This window comes from Myiozetetes cayanensis, unplaced genomic scaffold (genome assembly GCF_022539395.1).
Source record: "Myiozetetes cayanensis isolate MyiCay16 unplaced genomic scaffold, myiCay2020 scf5-8, whole genome shotgun sequence".
Lineage (NCBI taxonomy): Eukaryota > Metazoa > Chordata > Aves > Passeriformes > Tyrannidae > Myiozetetes > Myiozetetes cayanensis.
The window spans coordinates 1920784-1948544 of record NW_026087742.1 but is presented as its reverse complement, the minus strand read 5'-3'; the positions used below and the strand labels follow the sequence as shown (position 1 = coordinate 1948544).

At 52.5% G+C, this 27761-nt stretch overlaps 1 protein-coding gene across 2 annotated transcripts in view; it reads right to left on the bottom strand.

The window, feature by feature from the left end:
• The window catches only part of SLCO2B1 (solute carrier organic anion transporter family member 2B1), a 37139-nt gene extending 11328 nt beyond the window's left edge, over window positions 1–25811 (bottom strand). The window contains exons 1-8 of one of the 2 annotated variants that reach the window (XM_050333467.1): window positions 25595–25811; window positions 16896–16986; window positions 12570–12707; window positions 12323–12485; window positions 10289–10507; window positions 9157–9255; window positions 7969–8099; window positions 471–579 (exon numbers count right to left, since the gene is read on the bottom strand). In XM_050333467.1, coding sequence (XP_050189424.1) covers window positions 471–579; window positions 7969–8099; window positions 9157–9255; window positions 10289–10507; window positions 12323–12485; window positions 12570–12707; window positions 16896–16976 — 940 coding nt within the window. In that variant the 5' untranslated portion in view covers window positions 16977–16986; window positions 25595–25811. Of the gene's footprint in view, window positions 1–470; window positions 580–7968; window positions 8100–9156; window positions 9256–10288; window positions 10508–12322; window positions 12486–12569; window positions 12708–16895; window positions 16987–18941; window positions 18957–25594 lie in introns of those variants that run through there. The other variant, XM_050333468.1, reaches the window with a different exon arrangement.
• Window positions 25812–27761: the final 1950 nt, after the last annotated feature.

Here is a 27761-nt window from a genome sequence, read left to right as displayed (position 1 = left end):
GGATTACTGGATTCAAACCACCCTTCTGATTTTAGCTGCTCAGCCCCTGTCTCCAGGCAGTGCCAGCCACCCTGGGCTGGACAGGAGGTCAGCCTGGCTTGGATGCTGTCACCAACCTTTATGAGGGGGGGTCTGGAGAGGTTTTTTTGAGGATGAAAAGTTGCCAGGCCCACAGAAGGGTTGGAGCTGGAAGGGACCTTAAGGGTAATTTTGTTCCAGCCCCTCTGCCACGGGCAGGGACACCCTCCACTATCCCAGATTGCTCCAAGCCCCATCCAACCTGGCCTTGGACACTTCCAGGCAACCCAACAGTTGCATCTTGAGGGGTTCCCGAGGAGGTGGGCTGAGCACAGGGAGGAACATCCCTCTCCCCTACCAGCATTGCAGCCCACGGCACATCCCGCTGCTCACCCTCTGTGCCGGCAGAGGAGCCCTGCCCGTGTGTGGGACGGGGCAATCCTCGCACTTACGTTTGATGAACTCGCCCAGAGACAGGTTCTGAGTGTGCTCAGGCCTCGCCCTGAGCTGGCTGAGCATGTCCTCCTTCTTCTTGCTGTCACCCTCCTTCCCGCTCACCACCTGGTGGGGGCAGAGGACAGGCTGTCACTGCACAGACCGTGCCAGGGTTTCCCCCTGAGCTCGCTTCTCCTCTCCCAAATCCCTGGCAGACACCAGGTCACGCTTCTTGCAGGTGGAGTTTGCGGCGTTCCTGGGCTTGGCCAGCAGCGGCCGTGTCCACACTGTCAGGATTCCAACGGGGCTGAAAGCATCCCTATGTCCATGTTCCAGGAGCTTCCCCACCTTTCCCAGCAGTAGTGGATCACGCTTCACCAACACCCAGGTACAGCACACTGTGCGCCCAGCTCCCAGGAATGTGCAAATCCAGGAGGTGTAAACCTTTGCAGTGGGAAAGATGGGTACCCTTAGGGAGATGAGGTTTCCTCCCCAGAGGTTCTTTTTTTTAACTCTGGGTGTGCCATAAGAACCCAAGGGGTGACACACCCGGATCTCCACCCAGCACAGGTCTGGACACCGGTTTTGGGAGGAGGATGGGCAGGTTCCCTGTGCCTCTGTGTGCAACAACCTGCTGTGCAGGTGCCTCTGCCCCTCTCACAACAAGAAAAGAGGCAACAATTGTAATAGGGAACAAATCCAGGCAAGAAGAGGACCTGGGATGGAGGCAAAATATTTTCACCTCCCAGAGGCTGCCCAGGGCAGTGGGGGAGGTCCCATTCCCAGAGGAATCTAACAGCCTTGGGAATGTGACATTTGGGGACATGGGTTAGTGGTTGCACTGGATGGTCTCTGAGGGTTTTTCCAACCTAAACAATTCTGTGATTCCATGGTTCTGTGTCCCAGAGCCACCTGGAGCAGGGATGAGCTGGTAGGAACAGGGAACTGCCACTGACCCCCTGACCTCTCCCAGCCCCCCCTTTTAATTCTTCTTCTGCTCCTGGAAACTTCCTCTGGATTCAAGCAACTCCTCCTCCTTCAGTGCTTCTAATTTCTTTTAGCCACACTGAATCATGTTGCCACTATCACTGCCACTATCACAGGATCATGGAAGATCAACCAATGCCACCCCCTGCCATGGGCAGGGACACATCCCACTACTCCAAGTTGCTCCAAGCCCCGTCCAACTTGGCCTTGGACAGGGATCCAGGGGCAGCCACAGCTTCTCTGGGCAACCTGTGCCAGGGCCTGCCCCCCTATGGAGGGCTTGGAGCATCCAAGGTCCTCTGTAGCCTCACTAGATGACAGCCTGCCAGAGGCAAGTGTCCAACATCCCATGGCATCCTTCCCCCCTCAGCCAGCGGGAAGCCAAGGGGGAGGAGGATTTCTTGGATGTGCTTCGGATCCCCTGCTCCGCAGGCTTTTAGGGGAATCACTGGACCAGAGGGCAGTAATTAGATTAGATGTGCTACTGTGCTTGTGGTAACAGCAGAAGGGCTTCAGCAGGAGTGTGGTTTTCACAGAAAACCACAGAGTATATCCAGGCAGAGCCAACAGCCCCGGTTCTGACATCCCCCATCGGGCTCAGCAGCAGCTCTGCTGCAGCTCCCAGCACGGCTCTGAGCTGGACAAATGAGTTCATTCAACAGCAATTAATGTTCTTAATGGACAGAAAGAAATGGGCAGCTCTTGGGCTAAAATGATCTCTTCTGTCCTGAAACCCAGACTGGTAATTAAACACCAGAGAGGGCAAAGTGCCTGTGCTGCAAGGGCCACGTTCCCTTTTTGAGGGCAAAAGTGATGAAACCCCTTTCCTGTTTTTTGGGGGTTTTTAATGCTGGAGCTCAGGGTTTAATACATTTTTCAAATGCACAGATAAAATCCAGCTCTCCCTTTCACTTTTCAATTAGTTACAAGGTCTCTCCTCTCAGCTCTGAAGCTGCAGCGTTTTCCAAAAATACATTCAAGCTGTTACCGACTGTGGCTTTCTCAGCTTCCAGCTGTTTATACTCCAGGGAGTCAACAGCCTGCACATCCAGGAAAAAAGCCAAATTCCCCCAAATTCTCCAGTCTGGGATGTCTCTGTGGGAGTGGGACCCTTGCAAGAGGGATTTCCGTGCCGGCTCAGCACCCACCCCAGGAGCAGCTGCTCCCTGCACATGGAGCAAAGCCCTCCTGGAGGAGGAAAACTCCTCTTCCCCCACTGCCTTGGCCCCTGGTATATTTTTTTTTGCTGCCTGAAAAAGATCTGGGATGAAGGGAAGCAGCAATCCTGCCTGCTTGCTGTGGATGGTGCTGGAACGATGCTGGAATGATGCTGGAATGATGCTGGTTGTACCATCAGGGATGCTCCAGCCCTGCAAGGATGCTGTGCATCCTTGCCAAGGAAAAACAAACTGAGCTTTGCAAAATGCCCCCACACTTGGATTTTTCTGGATGATTCCTGAAAGGACTCGGTTTCCTGGTGCACCTGATGTTTTTGCAACGGGATTTTTTAACTGTCTGGAAGATTTTTTGCCCAGAGATGCTGCGGCTGCCCCATCCTTGGAAGTGTTCAAGACCTGGGTTGGATGGGGCTTGGAGCAACCTGGGCTAGTGGAAGGTGTCCCTGCCTGTGGCAGTGGGTGAGATGGATGAAGTTTAAGGTGCCTTCAACCCAAACCACCCTGTGATTTTCCATCACCATCACTTCCACCCTCATGGGGGATGGAGGAGGCAGACAGGCTCGTGAGGAAGGAGGATGAAGCTCCCACACACTTTGCATTAGGACTTTAATAACCTGACTTTGAGGTGGGAAAATCCCCCATTTCACCCTACAGATGTGGATAAATCAGGTATGACTGACTGGCTTTGCAGGAAAGGATAACAAAGGCAGCTTCCCTGCTCTCACCCACCTGCTACTGCAGCTGCAAGAAGGGCAGCCAGAGGTGCCAGCAGCCTGGTTTTATTCAAATCCACCACTGGAAACAGGGATAAATGACCTGCTCTGTGACAGAGAGGTATTCTTTGTTTAATTTGAGGTGTCTGCAGAGCTCCCCTCTGGCTGTGCAGAACCTGGCACTCCCAGCTCAGTGAAAAGTAAGGTCAGGGAAGTTATTTTCATGCTAAGCAAACAAAATGTAAAACCTCACAGCTTGGAAAAGAATTATTTTCCTCTTGACAAGGTCAAGCTCCCCACAAACACTTCATTATGGCTCTTCCAGCAGGTGTGGGGTCCCACCAGGGACCCTGTTTCCTGGAGTGTTAAAATAACCAGCCAAGGGGCACCTTGCTCCCGTGAAATGGGATGAGTATTTTTAGCTGCTGTTTGTGCCTGTCTTTCAAGCTCCCTGGGGAAAAGCTGAATGTAGAGACCAGCCCATTCCTTTCCTGTGTCCTGCCTCTTGGCCCCCTCATTACTGCCCAGATGATGCCTTGCATTCCTAGGCTTCTTTTGGTGGTGCTTTAGGAGCTTTAATGAGGCATCACAGAGTGAAGGTTTCCAGAAAAATATCCCCATTTTCAGTGCCTATAGGGAGGCTGGAGGGGGACTTTTTGCAAGGGCCTGGAGGGACAGGACAAGGGGGAATGGCTTCCCACTGCCAGAGGGATATTGGGAAGAAATCCTTCCCTGTGAGGGTGGAGAGGCCCTGGCACAGGTTGCCCAGAGAAGCTGTGGCTGCCCCTGGATCCCCTGGAAGTGTCCAAGGCCAAGCTGGATGGGGTTTGGAACAACCTGGGCTAGTGGAAGGTGTCCCTGCCCATGCCCATGGCAGGGGGTGGAATGGGATGGGGTTCAAGGTCCCTCCCACCCCAAACCATCCTGGGGTTCTGTGAAATGAGAGGAGGAGAATCCTGGAGAAACAGCTCCAGGACCACCTCTGCACAAGGATATGGGGGACCCCTGGAAGGAGGGAGGAAGAACTGAAGATGGTGTTTCCAGCTGGAAACCAGATACAGGCTGGTCCAGCACTGGGAAAACCAGCTTCTGGATGGGATGAGTTGGTTGCAAGCAGAGCTGCTGGGATGCAGAACCAGCAGAGGATCAGCAGCTTCCCCGACCCAGCCAAAGGAAGGCTTTCCATTACCATGCCAATATAGCAATGACTGGGAGGATATTTAATCAGGATTAGGGACACAATAACAAACTAATGACTGAAATGTAGACTGGAGATTGGACAGAGCTCTGCAACATGCAGGGAAATCAGTTTTTGAAGCCTCCTACCAGCAAGGCTTAGGAGGAAAGCAGTGGTGAGGTGACCTGATATCCAGAGAGGGTTGTGTGACAGTGAGCCAGGGCTTGGACATGACCGGGACATGTAAACCTATAAAAATCCCACACAATCCACCAGAACTTTGTCAAGAGACATCTGTCTGAAGATGCCAAGTGCTGACCTTGCAGGGGAAGTGCATGCAGATGTTTGGGTTTGTGTTTGGAGTGTCACCTGAACCGGGAGATATTTGGGTGGACAAGACAGATCTTGCACAGGAGAAATGCTGAGCAAGGGCAGTGCTCCTGCTGCTGTTTAAGGGGCTGCTGAGAGCACTTTTCCCCTTTTCAAACCCTTTTCATGTCACCCACGGAGCTGCCAAGACAGAGCCTGTGCCCGAGGAACAGCACAGGGAATGCCTTGAGCAGTGGGAATGCAACAACCTGGGGGTGGGATACAAGAACAGCAACAGATGGCAAAGCATGAGCTCAGCCTTGGCTACACAGCAATTGGAAAGCCCTTAGATGCTGTAGTTCCCCACAATGCAGCACACAACTCCAAGGAATGTTTCTGGCTCGTGGAGGCAGGACTAAGCTGGAATTGCTGGGAAAAAAAACCTGGTCTTGACTGAAAACAGTTTTTCCAGTCTCATCCCCTTCCTGAGATCATGGCAACTTCATAGCTTTGCCCTCATCATCCCTCAAATAGGATTATTTAGGATATTTTGGGGCTAGAAACTTAACTGACAAGTAGCAAAGCAGAGAAATAAAAATGTTCCAGGCTTGGAATGACTGATTAAGGAAAAAAAATATCAGAAGAGCAAAAATCTCCCATTATCATGTCCACAAGGACAGCTGGGCCTGGGGCACCTGCAATGCCTTTTTTGGCCTCTCCAGCTCTCTTAGAGACCCTTCAGAAGCTTTAAGGGGCTCTGAGGTTTCTCTGGAGCCTTTTTTCCTCCAGGCTGGACTCCTCCAGCTCTCCCAGCCTGTCTGCAGAGCCCTTTGTGATGGAAAAGCTGTCCTGCTTGTGTCCTTAACCTAACACTGATTTACTCCAAGGGCAAGCAAGAGAAAGTGATTTATATATACACAGATATATATTTTTAGAGATAATATATATGTACAAACAGAAAAACATCTGTGACAATGCAGATTTCCAACAAGCCTTTGAGTGCTCCCACAGTAGACACGTTTTGCCCAGAACAGCACCTGGCAAAGTTTCTACAGAGGCTTTTATTCTCATTTGTAAGCAGGGCCCCTTCCTGCTGCTGATGGTGCTGATTCCCCCCCTGGGACAGGCCTGGCCAGCCCTGGCGTCTCCCATCCTGCAAGGAGGGCAGGATTTTGCTCTCACTTAGGCTATTTTCCTGCTGTTATTTTTAACTGCAAGATTCCAAAGGCTTTCTGAGGGAGATGGTAGAATAGGGAGGAATTCAAGAAGACCTGAGGCTGCAGGGGGATATGTGGGTGCTCAGCCATGTGGGAGCATTCCCTACAAACCCCAACCAGGGGAGCAGTGAAATCTGTTCTTTTTAAATCAATATCCACCCATTCCTTCCTGAAACTCTTCTGAACAGCTCAGAGTGCAGAACTTGCCAAAAAAATGCACCTGTTTTAGTTCAAAGTACATTATTTCCACTCAAGAGCCATTTATGAAATTAATATTCCCCCTCTGCACTAATAAAGAGCCTTTCCCTTAAGATGGAGTGTGGTACCCTGAGCAGGCTCTGCTAATAGTGATTATCCCTAAGGACTTCAAAGCCATCCAGGCTTCAGGAGGATAAATCAGGCACGTTGAATTTAGGATCACACTCATCCTGCAACGCTGAGCAGTTTCCACCCCTGGCAGCACCTTTGCAAACCTCAGGGCCTGTATAACACAGGAGTCAATCATTACGTCCCCATAGGTTTAACCAGTAGAACCAGGTCACATTTTCCCAGGCAGGGAAACCCCAAACCTCCCTAAGAATCACTCATTCCTGTGGAAACTCAGGTAGAATTATTCTGCGCCAGACAGTGCACGGGCTTGTTCAGACAGCGAAGTTTTGATGCTGCCTCGAGGTAAAACACGTGGAAGGCAGTTACACAGGTCAGAGTCTGGCCAAGACATCGAGATGAGCACAATTTCACCAGTCAAGCGTGTCCCAGCAGCTTCCCCAGCATCCAAACCCTGAGATGATGCTTCCCTAAAAGCACAGTTTGTTCTGTGCTTCCTCCCGACACGCCAGGATCCGCAGCCAGGGAAGCGCTTGGGGAGCTCACAAGTTGTTTCCCATCTTGGCACGAGCACTGAAGCTCTCAGGAGGGCTCCAGAGCAGGAAAATCCCTGGCAGTAAACACAGAGTAAAGCAGTGTCCCACCAGTGGACTCCAGCGGGCTCCAGAAGGAGGATTGGGCGTGCAGCGACAGGCTCGGGCTGCTGGAGGTTTTTCCCTGCCAGTTTTTCCAAGGACTTCAGAGAGCCAGGCTGTTTTATGGGCTGGGAAGTGTTTAAGATCCTTTTGGCCAGCAAAAAGGTCCCAGTGAGAGGTGGTGGGTGTAGCTGGGTGTTGGAGCAGCCCCTGAGCCCGAGCCCCGTGGACAAGAGGATTTGCAGTGGAAACGACACAAACCACCCCCCAGCCTCAGTATCACCAACACCCCCGGGGGACACCTGACTTCCAAGAAAAGGTTCCTGATGGATTATTCACCTTTCCTATAAACTGGGATGGATCATCTCACAGAGCACATGTGGCCCCTCCTGAAGGGAAACAGGGGCCATTGATGCAACATCTCCCAGCAGCTCCCCAGAGAGATGATGGAATCACAGACTGGTTTGGGTTGGGTGGGACTTTAAAGATCATCTCATTCCCCTCCCCCTGCCGTGGGCAGGGACACATTCCACTAGCCCAGGTTGCTCCAACCTGGCCTTGGATACTTCTAGGGATGGGACAGCTACAGCTTCTCTGGGCAACCTGTGCCAGGGCCTCCCCACCCTCACAGCCAGGAATTCCTTCCCAATATCCCATTTATCCCTTTCCCTCTGCTGCACATTCCCGTGCAGAGGAATCAACACACAGGCACTGCTCCAGTGCTCCACCACAAAATGATCACATCCACAAGCTGCTGAGCACCACAAGGGCCTCTGACATGAGACATGAGAGCAAACAAATCTCCCCTCCAGCTTTGGAATTCAGCTCTGAGCTGCACCACCACCACTTCCCTGCTCATGTTTCCCGTGGATGCAGCAGCTTCTGCTTCTGCTGCTGAGGGAGGGGATGTGCATTTAAACAAGAGGGGTTTGTGTGCAGTGCCAACAGGCCCACCTGCAGCACCTCTCCTACCTCTTTTGGCATCTCCCGGGGGAAGAAGAAATACGGCACTGCAGACAGAGCCACCAGGCTGGCTGCCACCAGGAACCCGAGCCACCAGGCACCCACCCACCGAGGGTCCTCGTGGGTGAGCTGGACTTCAGCTGCAACACAGACAGAGAGAAGGGCATCAAACCAGCAGTGGAAACAGGGAGGGAGCTCACTGAACCAACAGGGTGGTGATGGATGGCCCCTGACACCCTGAACATCAATCGGCTCCAAAGGGGCAGCTCCCAATCTGGGGACCATCAGTTCTCGTCCCATGGTGTTAAATCACACTTCATTCTTTGCTATCACCAGGGTGTGTCCAAAAAGCCACTCAGCCCTTTGGATGGAGACAACTGGGACAAGGATGTCCTACAGCTGGAAAGGCAGTTTACTGGGGTTTGGTCCAGCCACATCTGATCTCCCATCTCTGGAAGTAACAAGTGATTGGAAAAAGAAATTTTATAATCTCCTCCCTGCATTTCAGTAAAATGGAATTCTAAATCCTTTCCTGATAAACTCCAATTTATTTTTTTCCCTGGTAAAACAGCAGGTTTAACTCTAAGCAGCCACAGCTCGTCAGCTTTTCCCTGACGGCTGAAGACACTTTTAGGCTGAAGGGAGCCCAATATCCCAGTAACCCTGGCAGTGGGAAGCCATTCCCTCTTGTCCTGGCACTCCAGACCCTTGCCCAAAGTTCCTCTCCAGCTCTCTTGGAGCCCCTTTAGGACTGGAAGAGGCTCTAAGGTCTCCCTGGAACCTTCTCTTCTCCAGGCTGAATATTTGCTGTGTTAACAAACAGGAAAGAGCCTCTTATTTTCCAGACCAGGATTCAAGAGCAGCCAAAAAGGAGATGACTACAAATGCTTTAATAGCACACCTCAGGGAGAGACATTTGAAAAGGAAATCCCTTTTGTTCTCATTTCTTGCCCTATCCAGCATTTTCCTTCTCCTTGTTTTCACCTTCCTCCCATCCTACTGTGCTTCTTCACACCTCAGGGCTGGAACTCCTTCTCCAGTTCCATCTTTCTCCTTCATGTATCTCCCTGGGTTTTGGTTGTCCTCCACATCCCCACTGCTGGTTGGCAGCAAAACACTCCTGCCAGTGGTGCTGGCATATGGCAAAAAATTCCTGGAATTCTGCTCCAAGATCCCTCCCAGGGCATGTTCACTCACCTCCGCTGACTTTGTCGATGTCCACGTAGAATTGCAGCATGGCAGAGCCCAGCATGAAGGCCACCCCTGGCCCAATGACAGTCACAGAGAACAGGATTCCTGCAGAGGGATGAGAGCAGAGAGGGCTCAACCCTGTGGGAAAGGACCACAGGGACAGGAGGTGCCTCCAGGCAGGACCAGGCTCCTCCGTGTCCACCTCCAGCACAGACTATTTTCCTGACAGCTTCCTCATCTCCCCCTCTCACAGAACAACAGTCCCATCCTCCCTTCAAAGGAAAGGTTTTGCAAGGCTCAGACCTTCCCTGCCACTCTTCTTCAGCCTCCTAGAAAGACTGGAATACGCCCAGGAACAAGATGTGCCTCTCGGCATAAGAAATCCGGGAAACACCGAGATTCTTTACAAGGTCAAGGAGATAAAAGTTATCAGTGGACTCCACTACGTGAATTACTGATTAAAAACATATCAACACGTGTGAGATTCAACTCCTGCCTTACATGTGATCATTTCAGCTGTGGTTCAGAGGTTTGAATCAGCCACCAGATCAAAATTTGATGTTGTGCTTCAGGTTTTTTTTGACAGTGACCACCTTTGCTGTTCCATTCAATTCAAATCAATTCAGTTCAGTTCAGTTCAATTCAACTTAATTCAATTCAATGTTATTCACCAGAAAAGGAGTAGAAGGACCTGCAAGGATCACCTTGTTCATCTCACCACCCTACCACATCCCTTCTAGGCCTGTGCCCAAGCTGTTCTCTAGCACCCCTCTGCTGAAGGATACTCTCCCATCTCCAAGATGCTTCCTATAATTTTGTAATAATGCTTAAAAATTTTTGAATTTTGGATTATTTTTTTAGTTTTTAGCTTCCTGCAATTTTTCTTAATGTCTAAAAAGAGTCTTCATTGCTGCACCTTAAACCCATTGCTGCCTTTTGAGAACATAGATTATTCCTCTTTGCCTTCCTGAAGCCTTTTTGGAGGAGGACATGGTTACTAAGTCTTGTCTCCAGGTTATCACCCTCAGGCCCAAAATCCCAGCATTTCCCTCAAATCATGTTTTCCATCACTCCAGGTTCTGCCTGAGGCTTGTCCAAGCTTGAAGCCTTGCCACCAGTCTCATCCTGGCTGCCTTACCCAGATAGAGGGGGGAGTTCCTCTCGCTGGCGAAGTCGTCGATGTAGGAGATCCCAAAGGGCTGGATGGGGACGCCACCGATGCCCAGCAGGGCCTGGGCGATGAACATGACCAGGAGAACCTCGTGGTTCTCCCTGCTGGCTCGGGGGGTGCAGCTGGCATCACTGAGGTTTCCCCGGGGCCCGGGCTGGCACAGGTCGGTGGTGTTGCTGAACGTGCCTGTGGGTGAGGAGGGGAACAGGTCTGAGGGGCTTGGTCTGGAGAAAGAGCTTCCCAAAGACAGGAGCACGTGGGGAGTGACTCGGGAGATCAGAGAATCACCCTGGCCTTGGATGCTTCCAGGGATGGGGCAGCCATAGATTCTCTGGGCAACCTGTGCCAGGGCCTCCCCACCTTCCCAGCCAGCAATTCCTTCCCAATATCCCATCTAACCCTGCCCTCTGGCAGTGGGAAGCCATTCCCAGTGTGCTGTCCCTCCATCCCTTGTCCCCAGTCCCTCTCCAGCTCTCCTGGAGCCCCTTTAGGCCCTGCAAGGGGCTCTCAGGTCTCCCTGGAGCCTTCTCTTCTCCAGGTGAACCCCCCCAGCTCTCCCAGCCTGGCTCCAGAGCAGAGGAGTTCCAGCCCTCTGAGCATTTCCATGGCCTCCTCTGGACTTGCTGAAGCAGCTCCACATTCTTATCCTATCCTTAGATGTTGTGTGGGATAAAATCCAAAGCGAGTGCAAAGGTTACTGTTCAGATGTTCACAGAGATGGATGCACATGCCGTGAGAAACCACCTCCACTGAAGAAGTGGTGCTGAGGTCACTTCCAGGACCTTCGGTATTCCTTCCAAGAAAGGTAAATGAGCAAAACTGCAGATTTTGTGAACAGCTACTCAAGAAATGAGAACTCATGTACCCAGAAAAGGCTTACCAAGTGAAAATGCTGATTCCAGCACCTTATCTTCCTCAAAATACTGGGTGGGAGGAGGGGGTGCTTTTAGCAGGATTTCCATGGTTATCCCCTAAATCCTGTGGAACTCTTGAGTGCTCAGACATGGGGTCACCTGCACCAAGAGGTGGCTAATTGTTTCCAAACTGTCATTAGCATCCTGATTGCAGCCATGGCTTATTCACCTATTAAGTCTTCCCCTGGTGCCTGTTGGAAAGCGGTGCCTTTCTTCAGCTGAAAAGTGGCTTTGGACAAACAGATCCTTCCTGTGTGAACCAGCTGAGCTCCCTCTGCTGAGCCAGAGGAAGCTTCTAAAAGATTTGCTGGAGCAAAAGATTTTGGAGATTTGGGGAGGTAACAAGAAAGTGCTTTGCTCCTTTTTTTTAATTTTCTCATCTCTTCACTTTCTTTCAGGGAGAAAATCCCAAATTCACCCTGGCCTGTTCCCTCCTTGAGTGACTTAGACCTGGATGTTCCTCATGGGAGGCTGATTTTCTGGTGGGGTCTAAAACCTCAAAGCATTCCCTCAAGCTCAGCTAGACAGGGGAAGACAGGTGAGGCTGGAGAAACAGGAGAAGCTGGGTGTGAAACCAGCACTCCCTCACTGCAGACAGCAAGGGCCACCAGAGGCACAGCCTGACTGTTTTCATGCCCTTTCCTGTGGTTCCAGGGTTCCCATGTCCCCTGGCTCTGCTTCCCACCACCAGCTGTTGCCTCTCAGGACTGAGATGGTTTCATTCTCAGAAAAATAAAATTCCTTGAGGACAAACTTGCAGCTCCCAGCCTCCCTAGGGAAGGGAATTTCGTGATGGCTTCCCACTGCCAGAGGGCAGGGTTAGGTAGGATGTTGGGAAGGAATTCTTGGCCATGAGGGTGGTGAGGCCCTGGCAACAGGTTGCCCAGAGAAGCTGTGGCTGCCCCATCCCTGGAAGTGTCCAAGGCCAGGTTGGACAGGGCTTGGAGCAACCTGGGACAGTAGAAGGTGTTCCTGCCCACGGAAATGGATGGGGTTTAGGGTCCCTTCCAACCCAAACCATTCTGGCATCCTATTATTTCCCCTTCCCATCCCCAAAAGGCCCAAAATAAGTTCCTGGAGCACTTACTGGCAACAGACTTGTCAAACTCGTAGGGCCCGGTTAGGAAGTGGGGCAGGGACATGAGGAACCCGGCCAGGGACACGAGGATGGCGCCGGCGCCGATGAAACGGGGCCTGTGCACCCGGCTCCCGAAGTAGCTGATGAAGACGATCAGCAGCGTGTTGCCCACCTGCAGCAGGACACAGAGAGCGAGAGATCCCACGGGGGAGCGAGGGGGAGCGTGGGGAGAGCGGGAGAGGAGAGCTGGTTTCACCTCGTTGAAGGAAGCCAGCAGCCCCGAGGTCCGGCTGGAGAGGCCGTACCGTCTCTCGATGGTGGAGATGGAGCTCTTCAGGTAGCCGGAGACCAGGAGCTGGGAGAGCTGCAGGAGCCCGTGGCAGAACACAAAGAACTGCCGACACAGAAAGAGAAGAGCATCCAGCACGGTCACTGAGAGCTGCAGCACAACAAACCGCATCTCCAGAGAAAGGCGCGGTTACCGAACGTAAACCTTTGACCACGAGCCTTTGAAATATTATCCCTGCTCTGCCATCGGTGAAATCTTCTGAAATTAATAGGGACATGACATAGTGCTCTGCCAAAAATAACAATGGGGTCAGGATCTGCAAGGAGGGTGTAATTTCTTCAGATGAAAAGTGGCTTTGGACAGACACATTGTTTCGGTCGGGATGATGCTTGTTTGTGTTGGCCTCGTCCCTAAGATCCGCAAGCACAAGTGGGAGGTTGCACAATTCCTGTTCCCATCCAGCCAAGAGGCAGCAGCCATCCCCTAATGCTGGGAGCAATCCTGGGACAGGAACGAGCTCTTCCAAACACAGCAACAAACAACTTCTTCAGAGAAAACCAGGAGAAGGCCAGGGAGAATAATTCAGACTGTTTTCCTTTCCCTCTTGCAAAGCCCTGGATGTAAAGGACATCTCCTTCGGAAAATGTGATGGTTCTTCTCCATTTCCAGGAGGAAACCTTGCCAAAGTCCATCCTCTCCCAGAAGATAATCTGACCTCATCTCCTCCAGAGTTTGGGGTGTGCAGGTGCTGGGCTGCCCAGGGAAACACGTGGCTCGAGCTGCCCCACAGAGAGCAGAGTCCATCTCCCTGGTCCTCTCACAGAAGCATTTCCCAAGTGCCAAGTGACCTGTCCAAGGAGGGAAGGGGAGGGATGGACCTCCCCTTTATCCACAGCTCTGCGAAGTACCCAGCAAAGGAAAGGAGCTGGCAAGTCATCTCCTTCCCCAGCATGGCCCTCCACATGTGGGAGAGGCAGACCACCCATCTCACTGCAGGACAGGCTGGATGCCTCTGGGTCCTTCCATCATCTGCTGCCTCAGCCTTGGGTGATGCCCAAACCCTCAGGGCACTGCTTTTTGCAGATCTTTACCCACTTGCTGACCAGAGCAGGGCACTGCTCCAGCTCTGAGTGTTTTGCACCACAGAGCAGCCTCACCCAGAGGAGCTGCTCAGCCTGGCCTGGGTTTCTGCTACGTCTCCTTCTGATCCAGAGTTGGAGTGGGATCACTGCCAAACTGGGCTGCTCTGTCAGCCAGGGGAGTATTTACAGCACAGAAAGGGACAGAGAGGATGGTCAAGCCCCCCCTGGGTCCCTGAGAACTGCAGTGCTGGGGTTACCACCACCCCAAGTGATGGGTGGGTAACACGAAAACCAGGATACAATCCAGGACCTTCCCCCTTCCAGGCTCATGTCACCACTGAAGGGTGCAACGTGTTTGGACCGGGAAGATGTCACCCAGCCAAAGGAAAGCTTCCCCAGAGCCAGCTCTGCTAAAACTCCTACAAGACACTGGCTATGTCCAGGCTCTGTTCCCTGAACGCATGAGCTCAGAATGGAAAGGCTGAAGCCGGATTCATTTATTCCAGGCATCCACAGCCCAGTGTGCATCCAAATCCAGGACCTTCACGTCATACTGGTTTACATCAGCCCAGCAGCTGCCCAGCACTGCCCCACATCCTCTGCAGCTCAGGAGGTCAAAAATGGGTTGGGAATCTGGTGGTTTATCCTCCCATCCAGGCAGAGAAAAGCACAGAAAAGAGAGAGGGCCCTGCAAAGGACCTGCAGTGGGTTGGGGTCAGCACCAGGCAAGGCCCCCAGTTGTGGCTCCAGAGGTCTGTTTGCTGTCAGCCATCAGACCACAGCACAGCTGGTTTTCTGCCTGAGAAAGAAGGGACAGACTCCTAAACTTTAGATCTGCTGGACTGGTGGGGCTGGCCTGGGTGTGATGGGCTGCCCCAGCAGCTGACCTGGGTCTGCAGACACCAGCCTTTTCCCAAGTCCTGTGTCCTCACAGCAGCCCCAGAGCTGGCTGCTCCCAGAAACAACCCCCAGCTCAGCCACCTGGCACCTGTTTGCCGTGGAAAGGCCGAGACCTGCTTGTAACATCTCCCCTCTAGGTCAGCAGAATTAAAACAACTGGGAGAATCCACAGGAGCACTTCCGTAGGCTGAGGAGGAAGGAAGGGAGAGGTTTCGAAATGGCTTTTTAAAATAAACATCTGTGAAGCATTAATAGGAGAGTCTGTGCTGAGGTAACACCAAACATCTGGAGTAGGGACAGGGGGTGCTTGGTACCAAAAATAACCCCCTTGCAGTGCCAGGGTGCAGAGCAACCTCCTCCACTGTCCACACCCCCCCCCACCCAGCCAGCTCTGGGATAAGTGCCTTTCCACTCTGCCACACGTCCAAGGACGAGCTTCTCTGATCAAATTTGCTGCTTTTCTGCTTTTCTAGATAATTTTTAGTGTATTCCTGCAGGTTTTGCTCTGCTAAGCCCTGCACCACGTTGGTGAGGTGTTGCTGCTCCCACCCCACATGTTGTAAGAGAACAGAGAAACACACTCAATCTGCAGCCAGTAAACTGCAGACCTGGGGATTAAACACCAACACCTCCTCTCTCTTGGTGGTCCAAAAAAAAACCTTCTCATAAAGGTTCCATTTGTTTCCAGTGTTGGCTGTGCAGTTTGGCAACAAATCCTCCCCATGGGGGCTCTGAAAGCTGCACACACTGTCCTGCCCCAGCTGACACAGGGAAGTCCCTGTCACGCTGCTTCCATGTGTTTGGGAGACTTTGGCTGCTATTTTAAGGAAGGGTTTTGTGCCTTGGCACATGATAAACCCCTGTGCCCTGGGCTGTGCTTACAGAAAACAGGGCTGGGAGGAACCAGCCTGGTCCAAGTTTAATCCAAACCAGTTTGGTTGGGCGTGTAGTTGGAAGGGACCTTAAAGATGATCCAGTTCTAACCCCTGGAGACCTTCCACTATCCCAGGTTGCTCCAAGCCCTATCCATCCTGGTTTTGGACGCTTCCAGGGATCCAGGGGCAGCCACAGCTTCTCTGGGCAACCTGTGCCAGGGCCTCCCCACCCTCCCAGCCAAGAATTCCTTCCCAATATCTTATCTCAATTTTAATTCTCCTTGAAGCCAAAACAAGCCAGTTTTTAGTTATGCCCTTCAGTTGCATTTTGACACGTGGCAACCAGTTTTTGTGACACACTCTCTGGAGATATAAATACATGTACAAACTGCAGGGCTGTGATTTTTGGTCCTCAAGCCACTTCAAACACATAAACCACATTGTGCAATGGTTTTGTGTTTCTGCAAGAGACACTGAAACCCTGCGCTGGAAGTTTTGTTTTCTGAGGAAGTCATTTAGAAACCGGACAGGGTGACCTAAGTTCTTGAAAAAAAAACAACAACCAAGAGATCTGGGGAAAACATCCTGTGCTGAGGATAACTGTGTGAGGATAATGCATGGTCAGCTCTGCCTTGGGGGTGAAAACAAGTCTCACTTAAGAGGCATCTTAAGCCTTTAACACCAGCTGTCACCTTTCACTCTACAGCCTGGTGAGACTCTCTAACAAGCCAGGCAAACTACTACACTGAATGTAGTAGTTAATTAATACTCTTAATTACTGATAAAACGCAATTATTGAGCCAAAAGGGAACAAAGCAGATGCTGCAGGACAGAGGGAGCCACCCCAGGTCCAGCCTGTAGTTCTGCAGAGCTCTTCAAGCGCTCACCGGGAGGACCTGGGGTTGCACCAAGTCCAGGAGGCCACAAGACTTTGAAGAACGGCTTCCATCTGACACAGAGCACGGTTAGATGGGATATTGGGAGGGAATTCTTGGCTGTGAGGGTGGGGAGGCCCTGGCACAGGCTGCCCAGAGAAGCTGTGGCTGCCCCTGGATCCCTGGGAGTGTCCAAGGGCAGGTTGGAGCAACCTGGGATAGTGGAAGGTGTCCCTGCCCATGGCAGTGGGTGGAATGAGATGAACTTTAAGGTCCCACTCAACTCAAACCATTCTGTGCTTCCATGAAGTTAAATACTGCAAAACCTGGAAGTTAAATATGCATTTCAACCTTGCTGTCCCACCACTCACTCTAGGATGGAGGCAGCTCCACATCAAACTGTGCCTCTGCCACAGGAAGCACACGGGAAACTTTCCAAACACACCTGGTAATCAGAAACCCTCTCAAGGCCTCCTGCAGAAGGACAAACTCCTCTTTGCCAGGCCAGGAACCCCGAGGGGGCGTTGCAGGAAGCAGGATAATCACAGGAAGCACATTTACCTTGATACTCAGAAACGGGCTCCTGCAGCGCGTTTTCCGCGTCGGATCCGGGTAGCTGCTCCTGGGAGCTGTGCTCGTCATCCTGCTGGGCCTGCCAAAATAAATCACCCAGCACAATGCTCAGTTCCTCTGCCTGGATCGCCCTTGCTCAGCACGGCGAGATGTTGTTGTGCTCTGCGACCACCCACACAACAAGCACGAGAAACCGCTAATTATTCCTGGGTTTCATTCCTCCCTGAAGCAACAAAAGCAGCCCTGCAAAACACTGTTCACCAGCAGGCCTGGGAGGTTGAATGCTGTGCCACAGAAACAAGGGCAAGAGGTGTAAACGTGATCTGGGGTTATCTGGCATCCTGAACGATGACCCAGGTGAGGAGGCAGAGTGCAGATAGAAAAGCACAGAAAAAAGACTGGGAGGAGCAACTGGCAAAGCTGATGGTTGTGTTGCTGTCCAGAGGGACCTCACCAGGCTGGAGAAATGGGCACTGAGGGATCTCAGTGGGGCTGGAGAAATGGGAATCCAGAGAGATCTCAAAGGGACGGAGAAATGGGTGCTGAGGGACCTTAATGGGCTGGAAAAAGGGGCATCCAGAGGGATCTCAGTGAGATGGACAAAAGGGCATTGAGGGAGCAAATGGGCTGGAGAAACAGGCAACCAAGGGGAAAAGGGCACTGAAGGATGTAAATGGGCTGGAGAAATGGGCACCTAAATTTAACAGTGCAAAGAAACAGGGTGGGAAGCCACCCCACCCCCTTCCCTGCGCTGTTTACCTCCTTCCCTGCTCTCTGGACCCTCACTCTCTGCTCCCTGAGTGGCCCACGTTGGAATTTTAGGCTTCCCACTCAGGAAGCTGCATTGTTTGGAGGCACGTTAAAGCCATTAGGCTTTCAATTCAGCACACTCTAATAGATGTTTTCATCTCTGCAAGCACCAAGGCAAATGGGGTGAAAGGCTTTCCATTATTATTTCGTGTAATTCCATTTCCCCCATGATGGGAAGCAAAGGAGCGAGGACCCGTAGCCTCAAACAAATTAACAAATGCAGGGGTTGATGTAAATTCTAGCAGGAGGAGACTGTCTTAAACTGTGGTGTTTATAAACCCTTAAGCACAGTGCACAGGAGAGGTAAATTCCAGTGGGGCCCTGCTCATCCCTGAGTTACGAGCTCCACAGCATCCTCTGCACAAAGCAATTGCTGCCCTCAGCCCCATTTCAAGAGATATTGCTGCAACAAAATCCAGGGTAGGATCAATAAAGTGAATTTGATCATAAATTAAAGCGGCCACAAAGAGCTCTCCTGAATCCCTGGAGGGTTCTGCAGTGCTGGAGCAAAAGCACCTGCCTGGATCCAGCCCAGGGGGTGTGATATCCTGACTCTGGAACAGGATTAGGAGGAATTAATTACAGCCACTGAGCCCCTCGAAAGCTCAGGGGTGACACAATGGGAAGAAAAAAGGGTGGAAAACCAAAGGGAGGATGCCAAGAGGAGCCTAAGCCTGGATTTCATGAAGCTGGGAACCACTGCAGGTTTAATGCCCTGGTTAACTGTGTTAATGTCCTTGCCAGGCCTCCTCACCACACATGCATTTACTTAGACCTGCAAACCACAAATCTCACGGGGTGCTGGAGTATTTCAGTCCTCCTGCCCATCCTTTCCAGGCCCTGCTTTAAATGTGTGCATCCTTTAACCCACCCTTTAACACCTGGGATTAGTCCAAGCTCTTCCATAATCAGCTTTCAGAGTCCTCTTGGGAGAAGAAAATGCTGGAAAGCACCAGTAGAAATGTTTTCTCTCATTCCTGCCCAAGCAGGGGGTAAAAGCCCCTCACCCTTTGCTGTGCACCAGAATGCCCCCAGATTTCCCACACTGCTCTGGAGAAACTCAGTTCTTCTTTCCCCAGGGACAGCCTTTGGATCAAGGACAACCTGCACACCTGCACCATCTGTCAGCAGCCAAGGAGGCACAGCCAGGTCTGGCTCCATCCATCCCACTCATCCACACCTTCCCCCTCACTCCAGTGAGGTGTCCTGCTTCCAGTGTTTTACCTGTGGAAGAGGGGATGATGCGGCTGCTTCCCGAAGGGAAATGCTCAGCAGGGATCTCAAATGCTGCCAGAGCTTTGCCCAAGCAGTTCAGAATGAGAATAAATGTATTTAATGCCGTTCATCCACATCGCTCCTTAAAGAATGGGAGGAAGCAGAAAAGTACTTTGATCCAGCACAAAGGACAACGAGCAGATCAAACAAAAAGGCAGATAAGATTTAACTGATTTTAAAAAAAAAAATTGCAGGAAGTGAGAAGCACACACAGGTCAGTCTGAGTTCCCTTTGGCTGGATCGAGCCCAGTTGTGGCAGCATCCTCTGGGAATGGCACTGGCTTGGCAAGAGCCACGTTTTTCTCCACCTCTGGTTGGAAAGAAGGCTAATTCTCATTCAATGCAGTTTCTCCCAGGTGAGGTCAAGAGGTGTGAGTGAATCTGCTCCTCTGCAGGAAGGAGGCAGAACAGGATCAGTGCTGTGGGCTGGGGAAGGAGGAAAAGGAGGGGTGAGATGGTAAATCCCAGAAGATATCCCCAGGTCAGAGGAAGGAGAGAGCAGGAAGAGCAAAACCAAGGGGACTGGGGAGGACACACCTGCCTGTATCAGATCTGCAGCCCTCAGCTCCCTGATGGTCCAAGTCTCCAATCCCAGAACCAGCTACTTCCCATCTCAGCTTCCCCAGGAACAAGCCAGGGAATAGATACCATCCCATCTACCTGCCAGAAGTGTTTGGGGAGCAGGGGGTGACCAGGGCCAGGCAGAGGCTGCGGGTTGGGACAGCAGGGTCTGACTTTTCCCAAGGCTGAGGCATTTTGCAAAGCGTTTTTGGGAGTCTGAGGCACTGTGAGGAGGGAGCTGACCCTGGTCCAGGCTGTGGCAGACACAGATGGGAAGGGATATGTTCCCCCATGTGCAGGGGGGAAATAAATCAAGGAGGGACTGTCCATGCCCAACTGGTGTGTTTGGGAGCCTGGTGGGGTGATGCACAGGTGGCCAGGTGTCACCAGGGTCACCTCTGATGCTGTCAGTGCAAGTGTTGTTCAGACAGCAAAGGTGCCTGATGCTGCAGATCCATCAGCTGGTGAAAGATTTGTCCTCAAACCCTGTTTTCTCCCCACCTCTGTCTCGGGTCACTGCAGCCCTCAGAAAGGCAGGGCCTGGCATGACAAACCCAGGCTGGAGTGGGCACGGGGAGCTCAGCTTGGAGGGGCAGCAGCTCAGTCCCACACCGAGTGGTGCCATAAAACATTGCCAGTAGTTCCAGCCTTGCTTGCCTGACATCTCCTCACTGCAAAGAGGCAGAGCAGGGGAATAACCCCCATCTGTGCAGAGCCTGGGGACATAAACACAGATGGAAAACAGTTCAACAATCCCCCACCACCCTGGTACCCCTCCCAGCAGGGCTTTTCCAAATGTGTATCAAGAAAGTCATGCTGAAAACAATGATGCCAAAAGGAAAAGTGATGCTAAGAAAGAGCAGAGAGGGAGGACTGATGAAAGATCCCAGAATCCCAGACTGGTCTGGGCTGGAAGGGACCTTAAAGCCCACTCAGTCCCACCCCCTGCCATGGGCAGGGACACCTTCTGCTGTCCCAGGTTGCTCCAAGCCCCATCCAACCTGACCTTGGACACTTCCAGGGATGGGGCAGCCACAGCTCCTCTGGGTAACCTGTGCCAGGGCCTCACCACAATCACAGGGAAGAATTCCATCCCAAAATCCCATCTAACCCTGCCCTTTGGCAGTGGGAAGCCATTCCCCCTTGTCCTGTCCATGCCCATACCTGAGATAATCCCACAAACATTTGCAGCACAGATTAAGGTGCTCCACTTGTCCCCACTCTGCCCTTTCCTTGACACCAGGGCAGCAGAAATCCCTCCAAACCTCTCCCAGCTTCTCTGGGACCTGCACAACAGCCCTGGCTGCCACAGCGAGGGACCAGGCTCGGTGCCACCAGCGTCCTGTCCCCATTCCCAAGGACATCAATCTATCCAATGGCTTTATTAATGGCAGCTCCTGCCAGCTGAGCAAGGAAAAGCACCCGCTGGGCTCAGCGGAGCACGAGTAAATAACAGCGAATGTAACACAGCAAATTAAATCCCAGCAGGGGAGTTGAAATGCCAGCAAATATTCCCTAATCTGTCTTCCTCCTGCAGGATAATTTTCATTCACTGGCAGTAAAGCTGGGATGGCGTCAGAGTGTGTGTGTTTGTGAGCGTGCCTGTGTTAAAGGGGAAGCTGCTTTGGAAAACGTGGGGGACAAAGAGGCTTTACAACACAACAGGAGGAAAAGAACAGTGGGCACACACCATGGACAAAAAGACTGGGGAAGGAGCAAAGGGATGTGCTCAAAAAGCTGTGTCTGTCTTGAACAAACTGGCAGAAAGAAAGTGAAAATGAGATTAGCCCAGCTCAGTGATTCCCTGTAAGGAGAAATGGGCTGGGGTGACACATCCCAGAAACCTCAGAAGAAGTTAGATAAAAAGAACAATGTTGCTTCAGTTTAAGAGATTAGAAGAAAGGGGAAAACTGGTGTTGAAACCCATGGCATGCAAACAGAGGCGATGAGGGAGAGGCTCCAGCTCTGCTCTGGCACAGGGCAGGACTGGCTGCCCTCCACAGGTCCCTGCCAGCCCTGACCCCCATGACTTGGGAAGGATGAAACCCTCCTCCCCATTTCTGTGACCAGGTCTCACAGAGTTCCCTCCCTCCTTGGCACACCCTGCCAGGTGCTGGAGCCCTTCTTGGAAGGGTCCTCACCTGCTCCAGATGTGGTGAAGGAGCTGGAGCTCACCTGGTGGTACCAAAACAGAGATGGGACCTCTCACAACATCCCCTGTGGATGGGGCAGCCACAGCTTCTCTGGGCAACCTGTGCCAGGGCCTCCCCACCCTCACAGCCAACAATTCCTTCCCAATATCCCATCTAACCCTGCCCTCTGGCAGTCCCTCCATCCCTTGTCCCCAGTCCCTCTCCAGCTCTCCTGGAGCCCCTTTAGGCCCTGCAAGGGGCTCTCAGGTCTCCCTGGAGCCTTCTCTTCTCCAGGTGAACCCTCCAGCTCTCCCAGCCTGGCTCCAGAGCAGAGGGGCTCCAGCCCTGGGAGCAGCTCTGTGGCCTCCTCTGGACTCTCTCCAGCAGCTCCAGGTCCTTGTGCTGTTGTTCCCAGGGGTGGAGCAGCTCTGCAGGGGGGTCTCACCTGAGGGGGCAGAGGGGCAGAATCCCCCCCTCCCCTGCTGCCCACGCTGTGGGATCAGCCCAGGGCACGGGGGGTTCTGGGTACCAGAGCACATGGACAGGTCATGTCCAGCTTTTCATCCCCCAAACCCTTCCCAGGGCTGCTCTCCTTCCATTCCTGCATCCTTGCAAGGCAGTCCCATCACTGGGCTGGGTTGACTTTCCCTTCCAGAGTGTGAAGCACCCAAAGGCAGCACTGGAGAGGGAAGGAATGGCAGAGGTTCCAGCCGAGGGAGGTGTTGTGTGCAGTTACATAAGCAGCGAGGCTGGGAATTGCATAATTCCATGAATCACTTGCTCAGTTTTGCTTTCAAATCTGCCCAGGGCTATGGAGCAATCCTGGTCTGCTCCCTCCCCAAGACTCCCTGCTCAAATGTGTTGCTGCTGCTTCCCAAGCTTTCACAGGATGAATCCCATTCTGTGCACAAGCAGCATCCCATTAAACCTCCTGCCCTTCCTGCCCTTGTGACCCCTGGGTTTGCTTGTGCTGGCAGTTGTGCTGTGCCTGAGAGCAGCTCGGCTCAGGGACATTTGCCAGGGCAGGATCTCGTGGCTTTGCAAGTTTTACTCCTCCTCTGGAAGGTTTTACACTGGATATCGAATAAAGAACTCAGCCCTCTCCTCTGGATCGTGCCAGATGCTGAACCTGCTCCTGCTGGGGACGGACAGATGTGGTGAGTGCTACAGAAAAGCCATGTCTGGTGGTGCCCTCAGTGGGGATATTCTATTTTAGCAACACCTCCTGTGTGTTTGGCAGGGAATAAGTCCAGCAGATGAAACCCCCTGGATAGGAGTTAAAATGATGAATGACGTATGGAGAGCCTGCTCCCCAGAAGACACCTGCCTCTCCATGGGCTGCAGGCAGTGCTTGGCTCTACAGAAAAACACCTGCCAATACAAGTCTGATCCCAAACCAGAGTTTTCCTGATTTGGGGTTTCATACACCATAAATACCTTCCTGATATTTCTTCTTCCCCTGTACTTTCTTGCTGCTTGGACAGGAGTGAAGATTGAGGAAAAAACACGGAATTTGTCTGAGTCCTTTAGAAGAGCTGTAAGACTTGGCAGTGCCTGGAGCAGCTGGAGGAAACAGGCAGAGCCAGAGTGGCTCCAGTGAGCGACAGATGCAGCCACTCCAGTGAAAAAACCCAACTTTTAGAAGGGGAAGTTCTTGCAAAATGAAGAGCGGGAGCCACTGCTAAAGCCTCGTGCCTCGGACACACAGCCCGAGTGAAAACCACAGCAGCTCCCTGGAGCTGAGGCTTCCTGGAGCAATCCAAGGGATGTTTGCTATGTGTTATCTATAGCTTCAAAAAAACCAAATCCCAACAAACCCAGGATTCTCCATCTGCACGTGTGTTCTGCCCAGGGCCAGGGCCTGCTCCCCAACAAATGCTGAGTATTCCACGAGGAGCACTTACACTCCAGTTCACCTGCTTCCTGTCCTTTTCTGTCCACAGGATATTCAAGGGCAGCTTTTTTCTCCTCCCTCCACACTAACCCTGAGATAAAGAAGCAAAGTGTCCCCAAAAGTCTGGGGGAGACCAGTGAGATCTGCTTCCCCAGGAGCTGGGAACGCTGCCAGCCACCTGCACACAAGAGGGATGGATGGAAGGGCAGGAACAGGGAAATGCTTGCTGCCATGAAAGGGAACTGAGCAGAGCTTAGGAAGTGAGAAACTTCTGGAGTCAGCAAGAGAGGAGCTGCTTACAAAGACCAGGAGGAAACACTGTGGGTGGGAGAGACTTGGTGACATTTTGGGGCAATGCTGGGACAAAGAGCAAAGCCCCAGTTCAGAGCAGCCACTGGAGGCTGGAGCTGGCACAGGATATTCCGGGCAGCAGGGGGAATTAATTCATGTCCTTCTCCCATTATTTAATATGAATGGACTGCAAAGTCATCTGTACCATGGGAATCATCTGTATCATTCTTTTCTTTCTGCTACCAGAGGCATCTCCTGTTCACCCCCAGGGCAGTTCCAGGCTGGCACATTCAGACTGGTTCAAGAAAGTCCAGTGAAAATGGAGATTATTTTCTGGAAGTCCCCAGGCCTGCAGCTGGAGCCACATCTGGCCCCAGCCAAGCTGCCTGACGGCAACAAGCCCTTTCCTGCATCCCTGGGAGTAGAGCTTGTCCAGGGATTTCTCACTATCAATTTCCCCCAGATGACATTTCAGAGCCTCGCGGTCTTTGAATCGCGTTTCAAGCCAGAAATTCCCCCCATCCCCTTCCTCCATTTCTTTAGGAAATGAACTTTTCCAAATCCTGGGGGCTAAAGATGGGTAATGAAGCTCCCAAGCCATCCCTCAAGTCCACATTTAGCTACTTCACGGCTCGAAATGCCAAACATTCCATCCGCCTCAATCCAGGGCACACGCAGCAGGTTCGGGATAAAATTGGGATGTGCTGCCGAGCAGGCAGCACGGGGCAGACCAGCACCCCCAGTGAACCACCGGGAGCAAACTGGGAGCCAGAGAACACGGAGAAAGGGGGCTTAGGATCTATTTTTAACAGGACCAAAGTCCCATGGAGAAGCTCAGCCCTGAACACGGGGCTTGTCCCCAGGTTGAAGCCCACACCTCTCGGGAGCAGCTCAACAAAGAGGGGGATGCAACCCAGCACCGTGGGCTCTGGGCTGCTCCCAGATTCCCTGCACACCAGCACAAAGGCTTCCCCCTTTTCCCGGACTTAAACCCTTTCCCCTGCCCCCAAATTGCTCAGAGCCAGGAGGTCAGGTCACCCTTGTGGAACCACCACCGGGATCCTGCCCTGATCGCTGGGAAGTTCTGGTGGGAGGTGACCCTGCTGCGGGCACGGGGGTGGAACTGGGAGAGCTCTGAGGTCCCTCCAAACCCACACCATTCCTTGATTGTGCGGATCGGTTCCCCTCCCAAGCAATGCACTGCTGGAGAAGCCCCTGTGCCAGCCCAGGGACAGGTCACGGCCATGCCCGCCTGGCATCTCCACAAGATCTGCGCTGGACAGAGGCGTTGCCATAACAGAAGGAGCAAAACTTTACAAGAAACCCAGCGCGGCAGCCTCGGGCACTGGGAAAAGTCTCTGCGAAGGGAGAAATAAGTGGAGCTGCCTCACTGGGAAAACAAACAAACAAACAAACCAAACTGAAATAAATAAGCACACAGAGGAAGCGACAAAACACGTGGAGAAAACCGGCAGGGAACAGCCGTGTAACCACTCCTTGTTTTTCCCCTTCACCTTTTGAGTTGGTGAGAAAATCCAGCTCCCGAGTTCAAGCGGCTCAAGGAGTCCTGCAAAACAAGCCGGGGAAAAAAAAAAAAAAAAAAAAAAAGGCAGCTTGAGAAACTTCACCTTTCCCAACCCCTAAAGCCGGGAGGCAGCCCCCGAGCTCGGGACCGCAGTGCTCCTCAGCATCGCCTCGCAGCGAGCAGGTGCTGCCATACTCACAGTTCCAGGACTCTGCTGATCCCGGTCCCACTGCGCTGGGAGCGAAAGTTTTCCTCTGCCAGCAGCTGCTGGGACCATTCACCACTTTTCCTCCCCGGGCTGGAGGTGGGAATGGGTGTGTGGAGGTGGGGCTTCGGCTGCGATCTCAAAAACCGGAGCACGCTTCAGCTGAAACTTTTGCAATCTCTTTCCAGAGGATTTCTTTTATTTTTGCTTTTGCCTCCTCCCGGAGCTGCAATCCCAAACCGACGGCGCTGCCCGTGCGGTTTGCTGACCCAGGGCTTTGTGGGAGCTGCTCGCACAGTCCCAGTCCAAACTGGGCTTGGCTTTCGCTCCATCCCCCGGCTCCAGTCCCCTCTCCCCTCCCCGCAAGGGTCCCGTTCCTCCAGGGCATTTTCCTTGCATTCGTTTTCTTACTCAGTTCGCTTCATCTGCATTTATTCCCGTACATTTTGAAGCTGTGGGGCAATCCTGGGATTTGTGAAAGGGAAATTTTGTTTATCTAACCCCGGATGATTTGTTTTTCGACAGGTCTCCCCAGTGCTCTCTTACTCTGAGCACTGAGGCGTTTCCAGAGGACAAACGGGGCTCGCAAGCAGGTGGCCCCAGTGAAAGCTGAGAAGAAAACCCGGGATTCCTGCCTTTGGGGTTCTTCTGGTGCCTTTGGACGTCTGGGTTGTGTTTTGGGATGTGAGCTGTGTGTGCCCACGGTGCCACGGATGGAGTTGGCCCCGGCCCTGGCTGCCTCTGTGCTGCAGGGAGATCATAAAATCATGGAAGGGTTTGGGTTTGGAGGGATCTCAGAGCCTGCCCAGTTCCACTCCCAGGTGCCAGGTCACCTTCCACCAGACCTTCCCGGAGAACCAGGGCAGGATCCTGCTGGTGGGTCCTCCTGGCTCTGAGTAATTTGGGAGGCAAGGATTGAGGACATGCAGAACCCCCAGCTCTCCCAGGGCTGCCTTGAACACGGGTGTCACGGGCTGTCTCAGCTGCCAACAGGTGCACAAACACAGCTGAGGTTTTCCAGGACAAATTCACGCTTGGATTTCATAAAGCTGCAGCTTGGAGACCAGGACAGCTGCAAAGTCACATTTGAGGGGAATATAAAGTATCATATAAAGTATCAAGGGAGATGGAGAGACCTTAGGTGAGCTCCCTGTTCTCTTTTCATCCCAAAGAGCTCTTAGATGAAATCCCCAAATGGGACATTTTCCAACTCAGGTGCAGCAAGAGCAGAGAAAGGCACAGCCACTTTTTCCACCTGGCATTCCTTGCTGGAGTCTGACGGATAGAAAAGGCACAGCCACTTTTTCCACCTGGCATTCCTTGTTGGGGTCTGATGGACAGGACAACCAACAGGACACCCTGGGCAGAGGGACTTGATGTTTCCCAAGGGAAGATTATCTGCTTCCCCTGCACAAGCTCATTAAATAAGAATTAAACAACCACTTTATTAGCTCTGGCAGCAGAGAAAGGTTTTGCTGAGCAGGAGGCAGCCAAACCAGCGTGTCCCAACACTCTCTGTGCCCAAGTGACCCTGAGCTGTCCTCCCAAGCAGGGCTGCTCCAGCCAGATAATGCACTGCAGGGAAAACGAACATTATCAGCTCTCATCGGCTCTGCAGTGTCTCAGGAAGGCATTATTGGATTGGAAACCCATATTATTAATATTTTACAGCTGCAGAGCTCCTCTCTTTCCAGGGAGGCTGTCTGGTGTGCACAGACAGTCCTGGGGGAACTAGAAATCCACAAAACACCGTTTATTTGGGGGGTGTGAGGTCACAGCTCCTTGGGAGTGGGGAAAAGGAGCAGAGGAGTGTGAGACACACCCAAAATGGCCAGGACGAGGGGCGTCCTCACCCCCCATGCCTACAGAGAGGCAGGGAAAGGTGGGCATCCCTTCCAGCAGGAACATCACGCTGGGATATTGCGTGACAGGAGAGCACCATCTATCGACTCCTCTCCCTCAGCACCTCGTTAGGAGCTGCTCCGAGCCGGCACAGCTGCACGTCCTGCTCCATCCCAGGGTCAGAGAATCTTTATCCCGCCCCTCCAAGGCGGCTCCTCGATGTCCCACTGCATCCCCACGGTCTGCCCAAAAGCTGCACACCCATTCAAGGCCAGCTTGGACGGGGCTTGGAGCAACCTGCTCTAGTGGAGGGCGTGGC